Raw genomic sequence first — 18,621 nt, 5'->3', positions numbered from 1 at the left:
TTGGCAAAACACGTTTGCAGATTTCTGCTGGAGCTGTGTGTTTACTGCTGTTTTGTTTTTTGGTTTGTTGATCTCGATCACATTTGAATGGCTAAAAATGAAGTAGCTTGGATTGTGTTAAGGACTTTTTTTTCCAGGCTTCCGTTTTTTCCCACCTTCTGGCCTAGTTCTGAGGGATTCATATGCTAATTAGAAGAAGTGAAAGGAGGTCATTGGCTTAAGAGACACGAGACACGTATAATCAGACACACATGCAAACCCAACCAGAGTGTAAAGACAAAGCTCACCATGGAAACTCAAATGTTTGCCGTCTTAAAGACCAATGAAAAGAAGTGAGACTGAGCAGTTGAGCACCTCAGTGCAGTCTGCTGGGAATTAATGAATGCATCTTTGTTCAGTCACTGTCCAGCTTTAGAGTGACAAAGTGCTGTGTGCAGCCTCCACCTATGCCATTGCCCTGAAAACACCCTGGTATGTTGGCATTCTCCTCATACCACAGACAGTCCATGAACCTCTCAGGACGAAATAAAACACACTCCAGTGCTAACCATACAGCCCATCTGAGCCCCATCTGTAAACAACAGTGTAAAGAAATATGACCCCGTTTACGGCCCCGGAATAAAGAGAGTGTGACCTTCAGGAGGTCGGCTGACCCACCCACACTGAAGGAGAGAGGGACGGGGGAGAGACAAAGGGATGGAGAGATAAAAAATGAAAGGGGCAAAAAAGAATGCAATGGGCTGGTCTGCTGGCAGGGGCCTGTGGTCGGTGAGTGAATCAAAAAAGAACTATTTACAAGCTCTTGTACAATGTCTGCGTCATGTAGAGGAAAAACACTTGGTTAACAGCCTATCTGAGTCACACCAACAGGGTGGCAAGACACGGTTAAACATTTCACAATGAAGTACTACAGTGAATAACTAATAATACTGGTGACAAAGAACACAGTTATGCTCATGATTGTCCATCAGGCCGGAAAACACGGTTTGAGCTTGGCTTGCATGTTAATAACTTAATCAGGTATCACAGAATAAGTAGAGCCAAAAGGGTTCAATAACAGAGGCTGGAAGAGTATGGAAAATACCAAAACCAAAGAAAAACTTCCTAAGTGGGTGGCTGTGTGAATTTGGGAACAGTTCTATTTGTCTTATCAGATCCGGTCATGCACTTCTCTCACCACTACTTTTCCCAGGCTCTAAGGAAAACCATGGCAAACCGCTAAAGACTACTTGCTACAAGTCAGATAGAGAAAGAGAGCAACGGTGAGAGTGTTTGTGTGTGTGAGAGAGAGAGAGTTGAATGAATGTTCACAGGTCACCAGCAGGTCTTCCAGAGAGTGTGTCAGCATGTGCTCTTATTTTTCCATCTGTAAATCACCCCATGTCCACAACTCACTACCTCTTAGAAATGAAAACTAAAACATGTCTACGTGACGTTGATTAAATGGCGCCTGTGCACAAGTTTCCAAATTCAGGCTAGATTTAGGGATTAAACTGAGATTTAATTTCTCCAGAATATTGAAATGAAAATAATTACATTTATTTTCTTTTTAAATTGTTACTGGAGAGTTATTTCCTAGCTGATATAATTATCTGGTGCCACCTTGTTGCAGTGAAGTGATCAACAGTGTTTTATTGTTTTCCTTTTCACCTCAGGACCACTGTACTGGCTAGAACAGGCAACAATAGCTATTCCTGCTCCGGCTAAAGCTTTGCATCACTCACAAGGTTAATTCCCTGTTGACACGGGACTCATGTTCCTGTAGAGCAGCACCTGCGTGTCTGTGGAGACTTCGGTGGAAAGCTCAAAGTCCTCTGACTCTCATGACTCTGGCCGCCGTGCTGGCATTTTAATGGGCTTTGGTGGCTGGCAGGAGCAGAATTAGAATGAAATTGTGATTGTAGTGATTGAGCTGAAGTGTCAGCAGAGTGTGAGAGGTGAATGGGAGACGGAGCTGGGCCAAGGAAGAGGCATTGTGGTGCACTCTAATGGAGGATTTCCTCCTCCTGTCCCTCCAACACACCATGTGACCCGTCCCACAAAAGAGCGGGACCAAAAAAGAGGGTAATTTAAAGGAAGGTTAGGGGCGGAGAAGGTCATGGCTCTGTACACTTCTCAGATTGCGCTGCGACAGATCAAATAGCTGTGAAGATCCAGCTGCTAGGATTAGACTAAGTTGATGACAAAACCAAATAGCAATCAAACAGAATCAAAATCTCGTCTTTAAAGTCAGTGAAATGACAAAGAATATTCAAGCAATTTGATAAATTAATCAATGATTCAAGGTTACCAATTTACATGATAAATTAATCAATGATTCAAGGTTAAAAGTTTTTTTCCATGTCAAAACACTTACTTTGACGTCTTACTTTGACATGCCTGTATAAAGATAGTTCTTTCTTCTGTGCTTTTGTCTAATTTCATGCTAATGCCACTTTGACATGATTGTGTCTCTGGTATTCCTATTTCTACAAAGGCCCTGCCACTCAGTGTTCCGTGTTAACAGACACAGGTGACCGACCACATCAAAAGAGGTATAGGAAGTATGTTATGGTTATTTGATCAGTGTGTGACTGTGTGTCTGAGGCAGAGGCAGCTGTACCATGTGTGAGACACATTAACAGGACCGGAGCCACGCGTCTACACGTCTGAAAACGACTGCGTCTTTCTCAGTGTGCGTAGAAATGTTTCCTAAACAGTGATTATGTGAGTGGATAAAACCTGGGTGGTTTGGTTTATGAAGCACAGTTTGTTTATTTGGATTGTGAGAGCATTTTAAAGCCCGTTGTGGTCAACAACCTAAAACAATGTTTGGGAAAAGCCTGGCCGTCAGTAGAACCAAGTAATCTGCTTTAACACCCACATAGCCACACACACAGGCGCAGACACACAAAATCTGCTTTAACACCCACACAGCCACACACACAGGCGCAGACACACAAATATATAATCAGTGGTGTTATGGTTACCAGTGTGCCCTTCTTCTCTGTGCTACAACACAATGCCATGTCATATCTGTCACCTCTGACCCACGGCCTTGCCATCACTTTCAGGGTCTGTGTTTGACCTGAGCTTAACTTTGCTCTCAGTTTTAAAAAAAAATCTCGAAGGCCAAGAATGCTAATGTTTAGTAAACTGAAGATTAGGCTTGGCAGTGTGGATATGTGACAACTTAACATTTTGTGCTGCAGCAAGCTGTGTTTAAAACCTCAAACAATAATGTCTATAAAAAACAGCCTGTTATGTAGTCCAAACACTTGTGTGTTTCCATGGACATCTAAACCTTACATCCATTATGGCCCCATAACTAAGAGAAGATAGAGCAGCTAATGATTAGCAAGCAGGCTAATCAGTCTCAACTCAACTGCTGTTCAGCAACATCTAAGTCCACTAAATGTGTGCATCCTGTTATCCAGTTTTGCCTTGTAGCGGAATCTTACCAGAATCGTTGATTTGCTATGAGCAAGAGAGCTAAAATGTCCTGCTGGTTGGACACAGACACAGGTGTCCTTAACAAGTCAGCTGAAGGAGTTCTATTAAAACCTATTCTATTAAAATCCACAGGGGCTGTCTTTCTTTGGCCAACCAGAAGCACATATGAGCTGATAGACTGACAAGCACTTCACTGTCAGCCAGGACATTTGTGTGTTCCATGTGGTGAACATGAGTTTTGAAGGTCTCTGAAGGTCTAACATGTCCTGAACACATGCTAATGCACAGAAAAAACAGTGAGAAGTTGCTGAGGTCTGCACTGTTGGCCACAAAGTGAATCCCTTTTTTTGTTATCCCTCTTCCCTTTGTGAGTGCTGCAGTGACTGGGGGTGGAAACAGAAGCATGTGCTTACTCAAAAGGTTATGTTTGCATAAATAAAATTAATTTAAAAAAATTAAATCCAAGCATACGTTAATACGAAGGTTATGTTTGCATAAATAATTAAAATTAAATCCAAGCATACGTTAATACATCTACTCAATGGGACCGACAGGCATCTTGTATTCACATTGTTCTGTAGGAAGTTGATCAGTCATTAAGTAAGATGAAGCGACAGGATGTTTCCATTGTTTGATGATGAGACCCAACCCAACAAAGCACTCATTATGAATCGTCAGCTGAGGCAGAAGGACAACTGTGCAGCTAAGCCAATGAATGGAAACTTGAGCACTGCCCAGAGGCCACCAGACACTATTTGGATGGTTGGTTGGTTAGATAGCAGGCCTGACATTCATTTCTGTTCAAAAACGGTATTATTAACCCATTTGAACAACAGACTTCTCTGTTGTGTCTTTGAAACTTGAATCCATGTCTGAATATAGATCTTCTTAACCTTCCTCATCTCCCCCCGCCCCCATCTGAATCACTTTTGCACATAGTGCGGACTGTAAATACCTTAAGACAATAGGTGTAAATTTGAAGCAGCGGTGTGAATGCACCGCTGATGTTCTCTAGGACTGCAGGGAACCTCCTGAGCCTCTCTCCTCAGACTCTTCTCTGTATGTAAACAGGATAGGGCTCAGTGACTGTAGCACAGATAAGGCCAGCGCCAATAATGATGCTGAGCTGATTACTACACAGTGCTGGCCACGACAGAGCAGATAAGCACTGCAGCCCATAATCCAGTCAACAATACAGCTTTAGGCAGCAGCAGCAGCCATAAACTACTGTCAGATAATGAACCAGGCCTTGGGTGTCCAGAGGGGAGGTTCTATCATCTCTACTTCATTCACTATTTTCCCTCCCTCGATTTCATCCTCCTGCTGTCTGCCACAAACCTATTGGTCCTCGTTACCAAAACAATGAGAGCTGCTATGGATCAAAAGAGGTTATTGTTCCCACTGCAACAGTGAAATCTCCCTGAACCCCAACCCCCATCTCTAGATGCACGCAGACACAAACACAGAGGATTGCAGTGGCCGATGCAGTAAGGGAAAGTGACAGAGCGAGGGGCCTGTGTAACGGCAGGGAGGCCCAGGCTGGGACAGTGTGGTGAAACAGAGACACATAATGAGGCCGGCAGCCCTGCCTGTTGTTCAAGATGAAACTAGGTTGGGTCAGATCATCTGGTGAAACATCACTTTTCTATAGTAAAATGACCACATCTAATATAAAAACAGTTTAGTGTAAAAAAAATTATCTATTGCTAAATTTACTTAGAAAGTAGCAAAATAACAGTGCTAAAAGTACCCATATGAAAGAGCGTCATAAAAAATCCACTGTAAAGGAGTTCATTGTTAAACCAGACACCAGCTAAAAAAACTAAACACCAGCTTAAACACCTTGCACACGTGACTGCTAACAATGATTTACAACAGGGTCTGGCCAGATGACACACACTTTAATAAGCACATTGTGGGTGTTTATCTGCAAGCACTGTAATCAAAGATGAGAATGAGAAGGACGGGGAGACAGAGGCTTTAGTGAATTATGGTTGTCAGAGAAGAAACAATGAGCTGCTTTAACTGAGATAAACTGTTAAAGTGTGGAACACAGTGGAGTGGAAGAATATAATAAAAAACAGGAGTGTATTTGGTTACAGCATAAAGAGACACATTTGTCCACTGGATACCTTTGGTTTAGCCCACATGGGACACACGAGAGAGTGCAAAGACGGACACAGCCACAGAAAAAGACGCTGCACCAACTAGTAGACACAAAGCATGATGGGTTAAGCCAGAATACCAGCTAAATAATAACTGTAATCGACACTATTCAAAACTGGTAACCTCTTCCATATGCACGGCAATCTCCCATGATGCACAGCAGCCAAATTTTAGCATTGGCTTGATAAACTAAAGAACATAATTTGCTGTTTGTCACCTTTTCTTAACTGCAACTCAGGTTTAGTTCTGTACATCAGGACTACAGGTCCTAAGAAGATCAGAAACAGAACACACCCTATATGGCTGCAGTATCCTAGCGACAGCTCTGGACACTCCCTCTTCATCGCTCATAAACCTCACAGGAAACACATTTACACCTACACAGCTTTAATCACAGCCCTGCTGACATGAAAAACCCCAGGGGTTTGTCATTTTAGTAGAGCACCAGCAGAAAACAGACACAAGTTGCAGAGATGGGCTAAAAAAATGCCACACACAGACAGTCTTGCCACAATTGCCCCACTTCTCCTCACATCACATCTTTACGTCTATAAAGCTGCAGAAAAATGCAGACTTATATGATTTTTTTTCCTATCTTATATTTCCCGATTAGACTGAAGAATATGGATAAATGGATGGATAGTGTGTATAAAAAAAAATCAACTAGAAACTGTTGACATTCTTTGTCAGGAAGCCAAAACACGTCCCACTGTGAACTTTAATTTAGAGATAGATAAAGCATGTTATCTGTGTTCAAGTATTTGACTATGGTGGAGGAAGACATATCTTTCACTACAGGCACTTATCATATGAGTCAATTTTCTTCATTACAAACAGCTTCAATATACAGTATTTCCTATGGGGAAGTGATGTTCAACTTCATGACTGTGGCTTTCAAGTGTCTTTTATCATAAAATGAGAAACGCTTCAGGGACTTCTTCTCATGCTTATATTTTATGAGCCACATCTGTGTTTCCCACAATTTTTTTATGTACACTAAATTTACTCATGAGTAACAAACACTTCTTTTTCCAAAAACTGCACTTGCACAGACAGACTTGTTAGAGAATGGATTACTGGCTCCTTATCTTAAGGTCATTGCCTATGAGTGATAGCCTGTGTTTGGGTTTGTGGAGGCAGCCACTTGAAATTTGATAGCGCTTTACTACAGGACGCTTGGAAAAATCATGATCAACTGTAGTTTTTCAGTTGACAATGTGAGGTTCGGTGTAAAGCCGGTGAGCAAGGATCTAAAGTCTTTTCCCACCAATTTAGTTGTTCAATATATTAGGAACTTAAATTGTGGAAAGACGTATAAGTGGGGAGGGAGTGTAGAAGGAAGGAAGAGGGGGGGCAGGATTTTATTTCACAACCACACCTACCTCCGACCGAGACTACCTTTCCGTTTCCCACCCTTTCCTGTACGCAACACATACACACGCACCTACGCTGACCCCTGGTTCACTCACTTCTAATATTACACCATATGTCACATCAGGAGTCTTTGAGTACGGCACTGAAGCCAGATGAAGAATTTGAGAAATTCTGGAAAATATTTGCAGAGCGACTGAAGATTGAAGTGGCTAAAGCCAGAAAGGTGGAGGTTTAACCATCCAGCTGTAATGAGGGACTGTGTGACTGACAGCAGTAATGCTATAGCAGCTAATTTTGGGAGGGACGTGAGAGGAGCCAGGGTATAGAGTCATACAGGGTTAACGCTGAAGAACAGATTATGGGTCTGACTCCCCGAGGCCGAGGGGTCACAATAACAGGCTTCTTCCTATCAGAGTCTGCTGGAAAATCACGTCATTGAGCACCTGACAGATCAGAACAGATAGCAGACCCATAACAACATACAGTGTATGAGTGGCCGGCCAGCAGAGCAACTCCCAGACAGAACATGAACATGTTTAAAGGGTTATCCATTGTCCACATCCATTGTGTGTACTGCCATGTCATCAGTGTGGTAATATCTAAGGTTAGGCAAGTTACTCATGGATAAAATCTAGTAAAACACAGACATAAACTATGATAAACTTTATAGACAGGAGTAGGTATGTGACACATACTTTCCATGGTAATTTGTAAGGTATTTCCTACATTTAGTTGATGCTGCTTTTAGACGTATGGTTTCCTAAGGGCTCTAGTGGTTCAAAAAAATGATTTCACAAGGCACGCTTTAGCAAGCATGATAACAGGCCTCCAGACACTGTGTAGCCATGTTCATAAACCCTAGAAAGATGGCGAAAGAAAGAAGAATGATATTTCACAGTCTGTGGTGGCGTTTGTGTATTTATAGTGAGTGTATGGTGGTTTTAGCGGCGCTCCTTATAGCACTGCTAAATCAACTCTGCCACTCAGTCAGAGTGGAATCCGAGCCAAAGTGAAATCAGCAGATGATGCTCATGCACAGCTGCCAAAATTGTAAGCTGTAACTCTGGTCTCCGCAGCTGAGCGCCGCGTGTGCATCCGTCTGTGTTCATATCACTTCATGATATGAACACAGAAAATGAATTAACTCAAAATCAATTTGAGTTTGTCCCTGTGGTCACATTATTTAAGATTCATCAGCTGTGACTCCGGGTATCTTACCATCACACAGTCTGACAACAATCACAAAGGTAAGAAAAAAGACACGGAGCACCAGCTGTCTGATAGGACTTAAGCAATAAGACATTTATACATGAACTAGACACATGAGTTACTGCATCTATTTCACTGGCATAGGTCCAGACCAGCTGAAGACTCAGTTCTCCTTTTAGGCTGCTGCACACCTGCATTACTTCTTTCTAATTCTGGATGCCTCATTTCCCCGTCCAATGTTCTGCAATCTCTACATAACCTCTTCATTTCTATGTACATTTCAACAGAAAACTAATACCACGTCATCAATGAGCAGCCAGAAAATGTTTAGTTTATGACTCTTTACATTTAGAGGAACCAACTGTGTCAGTTTGTCAGCTAATGTATATTTTTCACCATTATACACCATATTGGTGTGTATACACACATGTGCATCTGTGCATGATGACTAAAAGCCAATTTTACATTCTTCACCAATCAAGGTTTTAGTTGATTTAAGCAGGAAATCCACTCCACATGTGATTAAAGCCAATCTTCACTTTTAAACATCTTGATAAAAGACTCTTAATTCTCTGTCTGAGGTTTTTTCAAAATATCCAAATTCCATATAAAAGCCCCCTGAGAACTGAGTGTCTGAGCAGAGGATCTGGTTAGGTTTATCACCAGCACTTGTTGTGAGTATAATAAAGCCCTGCTTCCATCTGTTGCAATATTTTTTTTTTATTATATCTGGTTATGCAATTTATATAGAGATGTTGGTGTGGCTCCCACCTGCTCCTCCAGGCCAGGGTCTGATTCCCTGACTCTCTCTCTCTCTCTGTCTCTCCTTGTTAGAACGGAGAGGCATTATCCTGCCACAACACATGGTTGAGCAATTATTCCATGCATACCCCTGCAGAGAGGGAGAGAACTAGACAGAGGGAGAAAGTAATTTGAAGTCGTGATCGCGGGCAGCTGGCCAGGGTTTTGAAGGGTTCTGGGAGAGAATGTGTCAAAGTTAAGCACAACTCCCCTAATCCCTTTCTCCAAGAATGAACAGACGAAGGGACTGAAAAGAGAGAGAAGTGAAACGGGGGAGGGAGGGTAACACTAGAGCAGGAAAACTAAAGAGACCGGTCTGGAGTGATGACAAACCAGTAAACAAAGCTACACACAAACAACACAGTGCATCTGGACTGGATGCTTGCAGAATATCAAGTTTTGGATTGACAACAAAAGAAGTGAAACAAACAAGTTGTGTGCTTGATCAGGTCCCTGCAGCGGGGGACACAGGCCTCCCCTCTGTCTCAGGAAGTTTTATCACATTAGGATCAATAACTTAAATAAACTTTGTTTCAGATTCTTTGTGGTTCTTGAGTTGTGTCACTTGTGTCAATATGTCCTGCTGGAATGGCACCTCTGGAAGTGTAAGCTCAGAGGAACATGGGTGTAGTAGCGCAGAGGATGGGGTGAGGCGGGCTATTTAAAGGGCAATAAAAAGGGCAGGTTCAAAAACTTCAAAACATGTATGCCTCGGGCAGTATGGCAGGCTACACGGACAATTAGTGCTGGAGCCAAAGGATGCACTGTGGACCCAGAAATTATTTTTTACAGCAGATGAAAAATCAATAAACCTAATTACAATTATACAATGATAATGTAAACTCCTTAATGAAAATAAAATAGCATCCCCTATAAATTGCTTGTAATTGTTTCAGCAAACATCTATTTTTAAAATTCTGATAACAACAAATTCAGTTATTCAATTTCAGTTATTCTTTCACGTTGCTAGTGTTTTGTTTGGCGCTTCTTCAGTGTTGGGTGGTGTGTTGGAGATGGATGATAAGGACACTGGGCAAACTAGGTTTCCCTGTGGTCTCGGATAAGTTGGCATAGTTTTACATTGATAACGCTTATATTGCCATAATTCATTGAGTTTCTCACTTTTAAATGCTGCTAAGATGAACATTAGCCTCACAGTATTGGACACAGGTCATCATAACAGGTACGAGACCATGCAAAGGTTCGACACGGAATAAAGTGAACTTACCAAGTAAGAGACAGAGGATGTCGAGGACTATTAGCAGCTTCTTCTTGCTGTTGTCAACGCCGTTGTTGTTATTTAACGTAGAGGTTCCTCCGTTCCTTGTCTCTTGAGCCATAGCTTTCTCATACATGTATTTTTGCATTGGAGAACGTCCCGGATCAGTTCCAAATCCCACACCACGCGGTACGTGAAAACACACTGTGAGGTTCTCAAGTCCTGTTAAGAAGTGTCACGCAGCTGCAGCGAAAACAAAGCTTCCCAAGTCAGAGCTTTCACAGTGCTGCAAACGTGTCGCTGTGAATCGGTGTGACGAAAGCATAAAAATAGTAAAAATAAACAAAACAATACAGGCTGGTGAACACACCCGTGCCGCTGACTCTGAAGGAAGAAAATTTTTTTTTGCAAATGAATGGAAAGCCCGCTCCCCTTTATCGCTACTGCTTCAAAGACAAGGACCGAATAACTATTGAGCTCAAACAGCCGCTCTTGTTGTATCAATTCTTCTCCTTCTCCTCCTCCTCCTTCTCCTCCCCTGTGCTCCCTCAAGTTCCCCCAGGCTCAGCCCTTTTCCAAAATCTAGTGGAGGGTAATCACCTCCATCCTTGCATGGAAAACTTTCTCAAACAGAGAAGAGTTAGAGGGAAGCATCTGCCCCTAGCGATCACACACGGCATAACATACGCGCTGGAGATACAAAAAACAAACAGAAATGCTTAAATGCTTTTTAAATGTATTATACATGTTAAAAGTATAAATTTTTAATCTCAAACTGATATAATTCTCGAGAGGGATGCAAAATCAAGTGGGTCAATAAAAACAACACATTTTCTATTAAGCTATTACACATATAAAGCGTCAACAGATTTGTTTTGTGAAAAGTTGTCAATAAGTCAAAGAAAGGAAAGAAAAACTCAACTCGAGCTTATGATCTTCAACTATTTACCCCTATGTATAAATTTAATTGGCGCCCACGTTATTTGACCAAAGAAAACGGAAACGTATCTTTACTATCGCTGCTTATTGGAGTTTCAAGAAATATTTTTTAGAAAGAAATCTTTTATTAAATTATTTACTAACTTCAATGACATAATACGTGCGTAAACAGATTTGTTTGGCAAAAAATGGTTAAAATATCAATGAAGAGACAAAAACACATTACTGCAGATAAACACGATCTTCGTGTTTTCACTTGGTTTCAATGTTATATTTACACCAACCATGGAAAACGCATGAGAGCGTCTTCTATCGAATAGTGCTGGTTATTGTACAGATACTGCCATCTAGTGGCTTAAGTGATAACTCACTTAATCGGCTTTTGAAACACATTTCCCAGGATACATTTTAATGGTGCCGAAGTTATGTGAGCGAAGAGAACGTATAACGTTTCAATATCGTTGCTTAGTGGATTTTGGAAGTTGAATTTAATTTTTTTTTTATCAATTATGCAGTAACACCATGCCATGTAACCCATGGACCTTCGTTTTTTAAATAACAGTCTAGTCTTTTTTATGCTGTACATCACCGTTATGAATAATTTGGAGAAAGTGGTGTTCTATTTAATAGCAGTGTTTTGTAATGTGCATCAGCGCAACTATCTGCATTGCTGCCTGCTTGAGTAAACTAGTGATGTTATCAACTTTTTCTGAGTTAAGTTGTGATAACATTGTTAAAAATGTATTAACGGTTTCCTTAGCATTATTAAAACGCTTCTCTCCTTCAGTGGCGCATTATTTTAGTTGCAACATTTAAATTGTGTTTAATGTCTAATTTTCCAAATACTGTACATTTCACACCCAAAACTACTTTATGTGCATCTACGGACACATTTTTTATAGTATCTGCTATTTTTTTTATTAATTTGTCCGTTATGTCTCTATTTCTAGTCTCGTCGTTTGCAGTCATAAACAGACCATCATTTTTGCTTAATGGATTTCTTTTACAGTATTTTTGATTGTTAAGAAACAAAGCAAATACAGTTGAATAAAAAAGGAATAGAAATGTAAATAAATATACGTTATTATTTATACTAGTTGTCTTTCATGTTACATTTGACTTTTATAACGTACCCTTTGTTGGATGGATATAAATTGCAGCAGTAGTGGTATAATAAATAAACAAATAATTAAATAAAAATGACGACGAAAATGACGGTGCAAGTTTTTTTCTTTTCATGAGATGCAAATCTTAACATGATACCGAATCAGATACGAAGCCAGGTCACTGTGGATGCCTTCTTTAAAGGAAACTTACCGATTTTAAGGGCAAATTTTATGATATTTCCAAAATATGAAATTAACTGACGAAGTTACGTGTTTTAATATTTCCCTTAAAATTAGTATTTGACTAAAGGTAGTCGAGTTGATAAAAAAAGACCCTCCTTTCTGTTAAGAAGTAAACTGGACCGCCCCTCCCGCACGACCCAACAGGCGGCTGCCGGCAACACAAACACACCTCAGCAAACCCAGCCGTTGGTAACGGCGAAGATGGCAGAGCGGCAACAACAGAAACATGAAGGCAGGGTAAAGATTGGACATTACATCCTTGGCGACACGCTCGGAGTGGGCACATTCGGGAAAGTTAAGAGTTAAGTCTTGTTACTGTGTCATAAAGGTGTCATTTTAAGGTGTGTGCATTTCAGCAGGAGTAACGTATGAAGTAGTCACCGAGCCTCTCCCCCTCCACGGACAGCGTTGAAGTTGCGGACGGTCGTTGCGCAGTTTGCGCACCGAGACGCCATAACAGTTTCGGCAGACAGAAATATAACGTAACCATATTCTGAGAATTTGACCGCTTGAATGTCAAATTCTTTCACCAAACCTCATATTTGTAGATTATGTGGTAGGTGTTTTGACATGTACAAGACTTCAGTTAGCAGAAAAAATATTTGCATAAGGAATATTATCGTATAACCGAATTGAAGGGGTTTTATGTTGTGGTCGGTTTGTAAAGGACATTACCTAGACTCACAGCTTCGCAGAAACTCGCTGTGTGATATTTGATTTCAACTGACAAAATCTGTGTGAACGTCGCGGCGAATACGGGACCTTATTTCACTGACATGCAGATAGAATATCTTCTTTTTGGGAACACCCTCTACATGTGTTAACTTGTAATAGAGAAGCACATTCCTAGAAACACAAAGAGGCGTTATTCCTGCTTATGCAGCTAGGTTGCGTCTGTTCCAGTTGACCTTGTGAGCTGGGAATCTACGATGACTCCTCCTCTTTTTACGTTCGCAGGAGAGTTGACTCACCTGTAACGATACAAAGGACGTGATTTTCGTACAAGAATACACAAACACACCCTTTAATTCAAGATCACAGTCCAGAACTTATTTATACTATACTATTTATTTATTTGTTTGTTTGTTTATTTTGGCCAAAACTATTTTAATAAGATAATAAAGATAATTTTAATAATAATAATTGTTTCCTTTTTTTAAAACATTGTAGCTATCTGCAAAATAAATGAACTAATAATGGCAATAACAAACAGTAATAATAATAACAACAATAATACTAACATACTGTACCTGACATGAATAATTTAAATACAAAACATAAATAATACATACATGTTAACAGTGAAGGCAATATGACCTAAATCCTGCAGGATTGCATCTCATGGACGAGTCAGATGTGTTCAGGTTTATTACAGAGTTAATTGGATTAGTCAATGTCATGTTTCAGCTTTAATTACACTGTGTTGTCATAGGTGTTGAGTTATTCTATAATAATGACCTTTCTTTACAAATAGAAAGGTGAGATTTTAGGCCTCTTTAATTCTGATTGGCCTGCTAAAGTTGTTTTCGAATGAAACTGGAAAGTGTTTCAATCTTATTTTATTTAACATTCATGTTTGCCATGCTGAGTCTCTGAATATTGTGCTTAGTTGTGTGTAAAATACATTGAATTTGGCATGTTTATGTGTTTATCTGCTTCATAAAACCGTTCTTCTGTTTGTAGTTGGAGAGCATCAGCTGACAGGCCATAAAGTGGCTGTAAAGATCCTAAACAGACAGAAGATCCGCAGTCTGGATGTTGTCGGGAAGATCAAACGAGAGATTCAGAACCTCAAACTGTTCAGACACCCGCACATCATCAAGCTGTAAGTGGAGGAGAGGACAATCTGGACTACCACCAGATATTTATACTAAAAAAGTATATGTGTGTTCTGTCCTATACCAGTTCTTTGTTGACATGGTAGGAGTTGGACATTCTACACTGATAGCCTACAGCTATTGGTGTCTCCTGTGTTTATCTCCAACCTTCTGTTTAATTTAACTTCAGTGTCCTTGGTCCTTCTCTCCTGTTCTATGTCTGTTTTCTTCAACAATCTCTATGTTATTTTTAGGTCAGGGTGAACACTAGTCTGCCATCACACTGTTAGTGATGGCAGATATGTGAGCTCCCTGGTCATGAGCTGTAGAGTAGAGAACCACACATATACATATATAAAACACAAGCAAGTTTATATGAGAAACACAGGCTTCCTGTGAGAAAAGAGAAATTCTGTTGTCATTGTTTTACAAAGATTAATTGAATCAGTTTTATTTTGGTTTTACATTTCAGATGCCCCTTCCTGGTTTTATAATTTTGGTTTATATGTCACCTAGCCCTACCTACAGTATACCGTGCTACATTTTGCTTGAGGAATGAAATGTACTATAATTAGACTCTCACGAGCAACCATTCTTGAGCTTGGCTTATCATTTTTATATGTTTAACCTTGGAATTGAAGAAAGTACTCAGCAGCTGTGCTTAACTATACTTTACTATGTTTTAGTATTTCCTTTCATCGTACACCTTAAGTTAACACCAAAATGACTAAACAAGGTTGTAATTATAGGCACAATAACATTAATCATTGTGTAGCTGTAGTTGCAGTGTTAAGTAAAGGTATCATTTGATGGAATATGTCAGTTAAAAGCATAAAATGTGCTTTTGTATTTCAGGTATCAGGTGATAAGTACACCGACAGATTTCTTCATGGTTATGGAATACGTGTCAGGAGGTGAACTATTCGACTACATATGCAAGCATGGACGGGTAAGACTTTTCACTGGTGTCTAATGTGGTTAATTAAGAGTTCCTGTGTCAAAGTAACAGTTTTGTCAGAAACCTTTGTTGTCTTATTGTTAATAATTACGTGTAATTACAGTATTGTATTCACTTAATGTAGTTGAAAGGACAGAATGTATGAATTTTGTGTTCATTTTAGTGGACACAAAAAGTGGCACAAACAAAGGTGAAATGTCCGGGCCTATAATTTAACATGTCAGTAACACCATTGTTTTGTGCAAAGGCAGTCCAATAAGGCACTCAAAAGCTTGTCATTGCAAAATAATTTAGCAGCAGCTAGCTCATAGTCAGCCAAGAGTCAGTAAGAGTCAATAATAATTCAAGCCAATAAAATAAAAAATAATAATCCTACTAAATGTATAATGTCACGAAAGTACATGGACACCTTCAGAGAAACTGCAGGGCTAATACAGCACAGGGTTACCCACTGTTCTATCTGTCCTAAATTTTAGTGGAGTCATTTCTGTTTGTTCTCTTAATCCTTCAGGTAGAGGACACTGAAGCTCGCCGTCTTTTCCAGCAAATCATCTCAGCTGTAGACTACTGCCACAGGCACATGGTGGTTCACAGAGACCTCAAACCTGAAAATGTCCTGCTGGATGCCAATAGGAATGCCAAGATTGCAGATTTTGGTATATTTTACTATATATAAATGTATATATGCTCCTACATATAATGTAAGACAAGAGGACAAAGAGGAGTGAAAACAATTTTAACAAAAAACTGCTTATTCAAGCTCAGGATTATTCCAGCTCACTGATAAGGAGTCTCATCGTGCTGTAGAAAAATATTTTAAGAACACATGTTGGTCTGTGCACCCAGCAGAGCGTATGGGCTGGAGAAACATTCCCTAGCAACGACGGGGTCTCATATCAAGTCTGGCAGGAAGCCTTGAGGCCCAGTGTCATATGATAGGGTGCAGCTGAAGTGTACAGCAGGAGAAGTGTTTTGACTCAGACCAACAGATGCTGTAAAACAGCAGAGCGGGAAAGTGTGAAGGAGACAGAGATAAGAAATAAAGAGAAGGTCAGCATCTGAGGCCTTGGCAGCCAAAGTGACGCTCATCCAATTACGGCAGATGAGCTTTGTGTTTGGAGCTTAAAGTCCTGGCACATAGAGCTGGATAAAGCTGTGGGCAGTGTCCACAGTACAGTAGTTCATCATGTGTGTGATAAACAGAGTTCAGTTTGTCCCCTAAAAGATCAACAGTTATCACATGACAACAGAGAATTATATTTTTACTGTATGTTATTGTTGGTGTGTTATGTGATTGTTTTGCTAATGTTTTATTGGTCGACAGGTCTGTCAAACATGATGTCAGATGGTGAGTTTTTGCGGACCAGCTGTGGCTCACCAAACTATGCAGCTCCAGAGGTCATCTCAGGAAGGTGTGTTTCTGTGTTTATTGGTTGTAATTTGAATCCGTAATCTATAAACCAACTAAAATATTAAAGGGTAAATGCACCTTTTCTAAAAGAAAAGTACAAATGTAGTTTTATATAATGTTGATTTTTGTCATAATTATTATTTTGTAGTAATTGTTAACTTTCTTTTGAGTGTATTTTTGAAAAAAAAAAAAAAAAAACGTAGCCAAGAACTTTTTATTGTACTAATCAAGTAATTAGTTGTAGTTTTGTTAATACTCCAGATATAAGGTAATTACGAATTATCACCCAAATACTGCCTAGTACAAATCTAGCTATGTCATAATTACTAACGATGTCAGAGATTAGGAATATTTATATTGCTAAATGGTTAATGATAAAACTGGTGAAGATTTTAACAATAACATGCACATAACATGTTATGTCCAATTTCTGCATGTCTTGAAGAAATTCAGTGTTTTCGTTTTTCATGTCTGTATCCATCAGTTTGGGAGATGTTAAATCCCTTCTCCTCTCCCTCAGGCTGTATGCAGGCCCAGAGGTGGACATCTGGAGCTGTGGTGTGATCCTGTACGCTCTGCTCTGTGGGACTCTGCCTTTTGATGATGAGCATGTCCCCACACTCTTTAAAAAGATTAGAGGGGGCGTCTTTTACATCCCAGAGTACCTGACCCGTTCTGTGGCTTCGCTGCTGATGCACATGCTACAGGTGGACCCCCTTAAGAGAGCCACCATCAAAGATATCAGGTACTTGGTACTCTGTGTTTGAAATAAAGGCCTTTATCTTTGGGATGACTACTATTTCTGGTTAGTCTGTATAATAAAAAAAATCAAATTTTAGATTTATGTAGATTTAGAGTAATGGACGGTGAACCCAGTTGCTTCCCTTTTTATCTTGCTCCTGCTCTTTTCATTCAAACTGTTCCATATCTGAGGTGTTGGTACACAATGATGTTGAATGACTAGCTAGTACAGTAACTGCCCTATGACCTTGTCAGTCATAACTGATGTAAATGTCCTCTGTCAGGGAACATGAATGGTTTAGGCAGGACCTGCCGTGTTACCTGTTCCCTGAGGACCCTTCGTATGACGCTACAGTGGTGGATGAGGAAGCAGTCAAAGAAGTGTGTGAGAAGTTTGAGTGCACCGAGCCTGAGGTCATCTCCAGTCTTTACAGTGGAGATCCACAGGTAATCATTTGGACCAAATATATTAACATATATGGCACAATATTTTAAGTCACTTAAACAAATCTCCTGGTCACAAACATCACTGCAATTTCTGTTAACTGTCTCCTCATTCAGGATCAGTTAGCAGTGGCCTATCACCTTATCATAGACAACCGACGCATCATGACCCAGGCCAGTGAGTTCTACTTGGCCTCCAGTCCGCCCCAGGGTTCATTTATAGAGGAAGGAATGCCACTGCCCCCTGGGGTAAAACCCCACCCAGAAAGGATGCCACCACTCCTGGCAGATAGCCCTAAATCACGGTGTCCCCTGGATGCTCTAAACACCACCCGACCCAAACCTCTGGCAGTGAAAAAGGCCAAGTGGCATCTGGGTATAAGGAGTCAGAGCAGACCCTATGACATCATGGCTGAAGTGTACAGGGCTATGAAACAGCTCAATTTTGACTGGAAGGTAAAACGATTTGTCTCACACCGTTTGTGTCCACTACACATCCTTCTCCTCCATATGAAGAGATCATCTGTCTTTGTGTTTGATAGGTGGTGAATCCATACTATCTTCGAGTGCGAAGGAAGAATCCGGTGACGGGAAACCTGGTGAAAATGAGCCTTCAACTCTATCAGGTAGACAACAGATCGTACCTCCTGGACTTCAAGAGCATCGACGGTGAGTGATGTCACCTGTTCAGTCAAGAAAAGTTGAATCATTTGACCGTATTCATACAGCAGCGGTCTTCTTTGCTTCTTTTGAATGTCTCT

General features: G+C 40.4%; 2 protein-coding genes across 3 annotated transcripts in view; one reads left to right on the top strand and one right to left on the bottom strand.

Annotated features, from left to right (window-relative positions):
* Positions 1 to 10,841, bottom strand: part of plpp3 (phospholipid phosphatase 3) — a 26,906-nt gene extending 16,065 nt beyond the window's left edge. The window contains exon 1 of one of the 2 annotated variants that reach the window (XM_008307107.3): positions 10,211 to 10,841. In XM_008307107.3, coding sequence (XP_008305329.1) covers positions 10,211 to 10,349 — 139 coding nt within the window. In that variant the 5' untranslated portion in view covers positions 10,350 to 10,841. The remainder of the gene's footprint in view (positions 1 to 10,210) is intronic. The other variant, XM_008307106.3, reaches the window with a different exon arrangement.
* A 1,499-nt stretch (positions 10,842 to 12,340) lies between these two features.
* Positions 12,341 to 18,594, top strand: prkaa2 (protein kinase, AMP-activated, alpha 2 catalytic subunit). Its single transcript, XM_025054088.1, has 9 exons — positions 12,341 to 12,790; positions 14,173 to 14,314; positions 15,162 to 15,255; positions 15,776 to 15,920; positions 16,589 to 16,676; positions 17,196 to 17,420; positions 17,701 to 17,863; positions 17,978 to 18,316; positions 18,403 to 18,594. Exons 1-9 carry the CDS (start codon positions 12,691 to 12,693, stop codon positions 18,535 to 18,537), a joined length of 1,431 nt encoding a protein of 476 aa, XP_024909856.1. The 5' UTR covers positions 12,341 to 12,690; the 3' UTR covers positions 18,538 to 18,594.
* Positions 18,595 to 18,621: the final 27 nt, after the last annotated feature.

The sequence above is a fragment of the Cynoglossus semilaevis genome, chromosome 2 (assembly GCF_000523025.1).
Source record: "Cynoglossus semilaevis isolate Cse_v1.0 chromosome 2, Cse_v1.0, whole genome shotgun sequence".
NCBI lineage: Eukaryota > Metazoa > Chordata > Actinopteri > Pleuronectiformes > Cynoglossidae > Cynoglossus > Cynoglossus semilaevis.
This window is presented reverse-complemented; position numbering and strand designations above follow the sequence as displayed.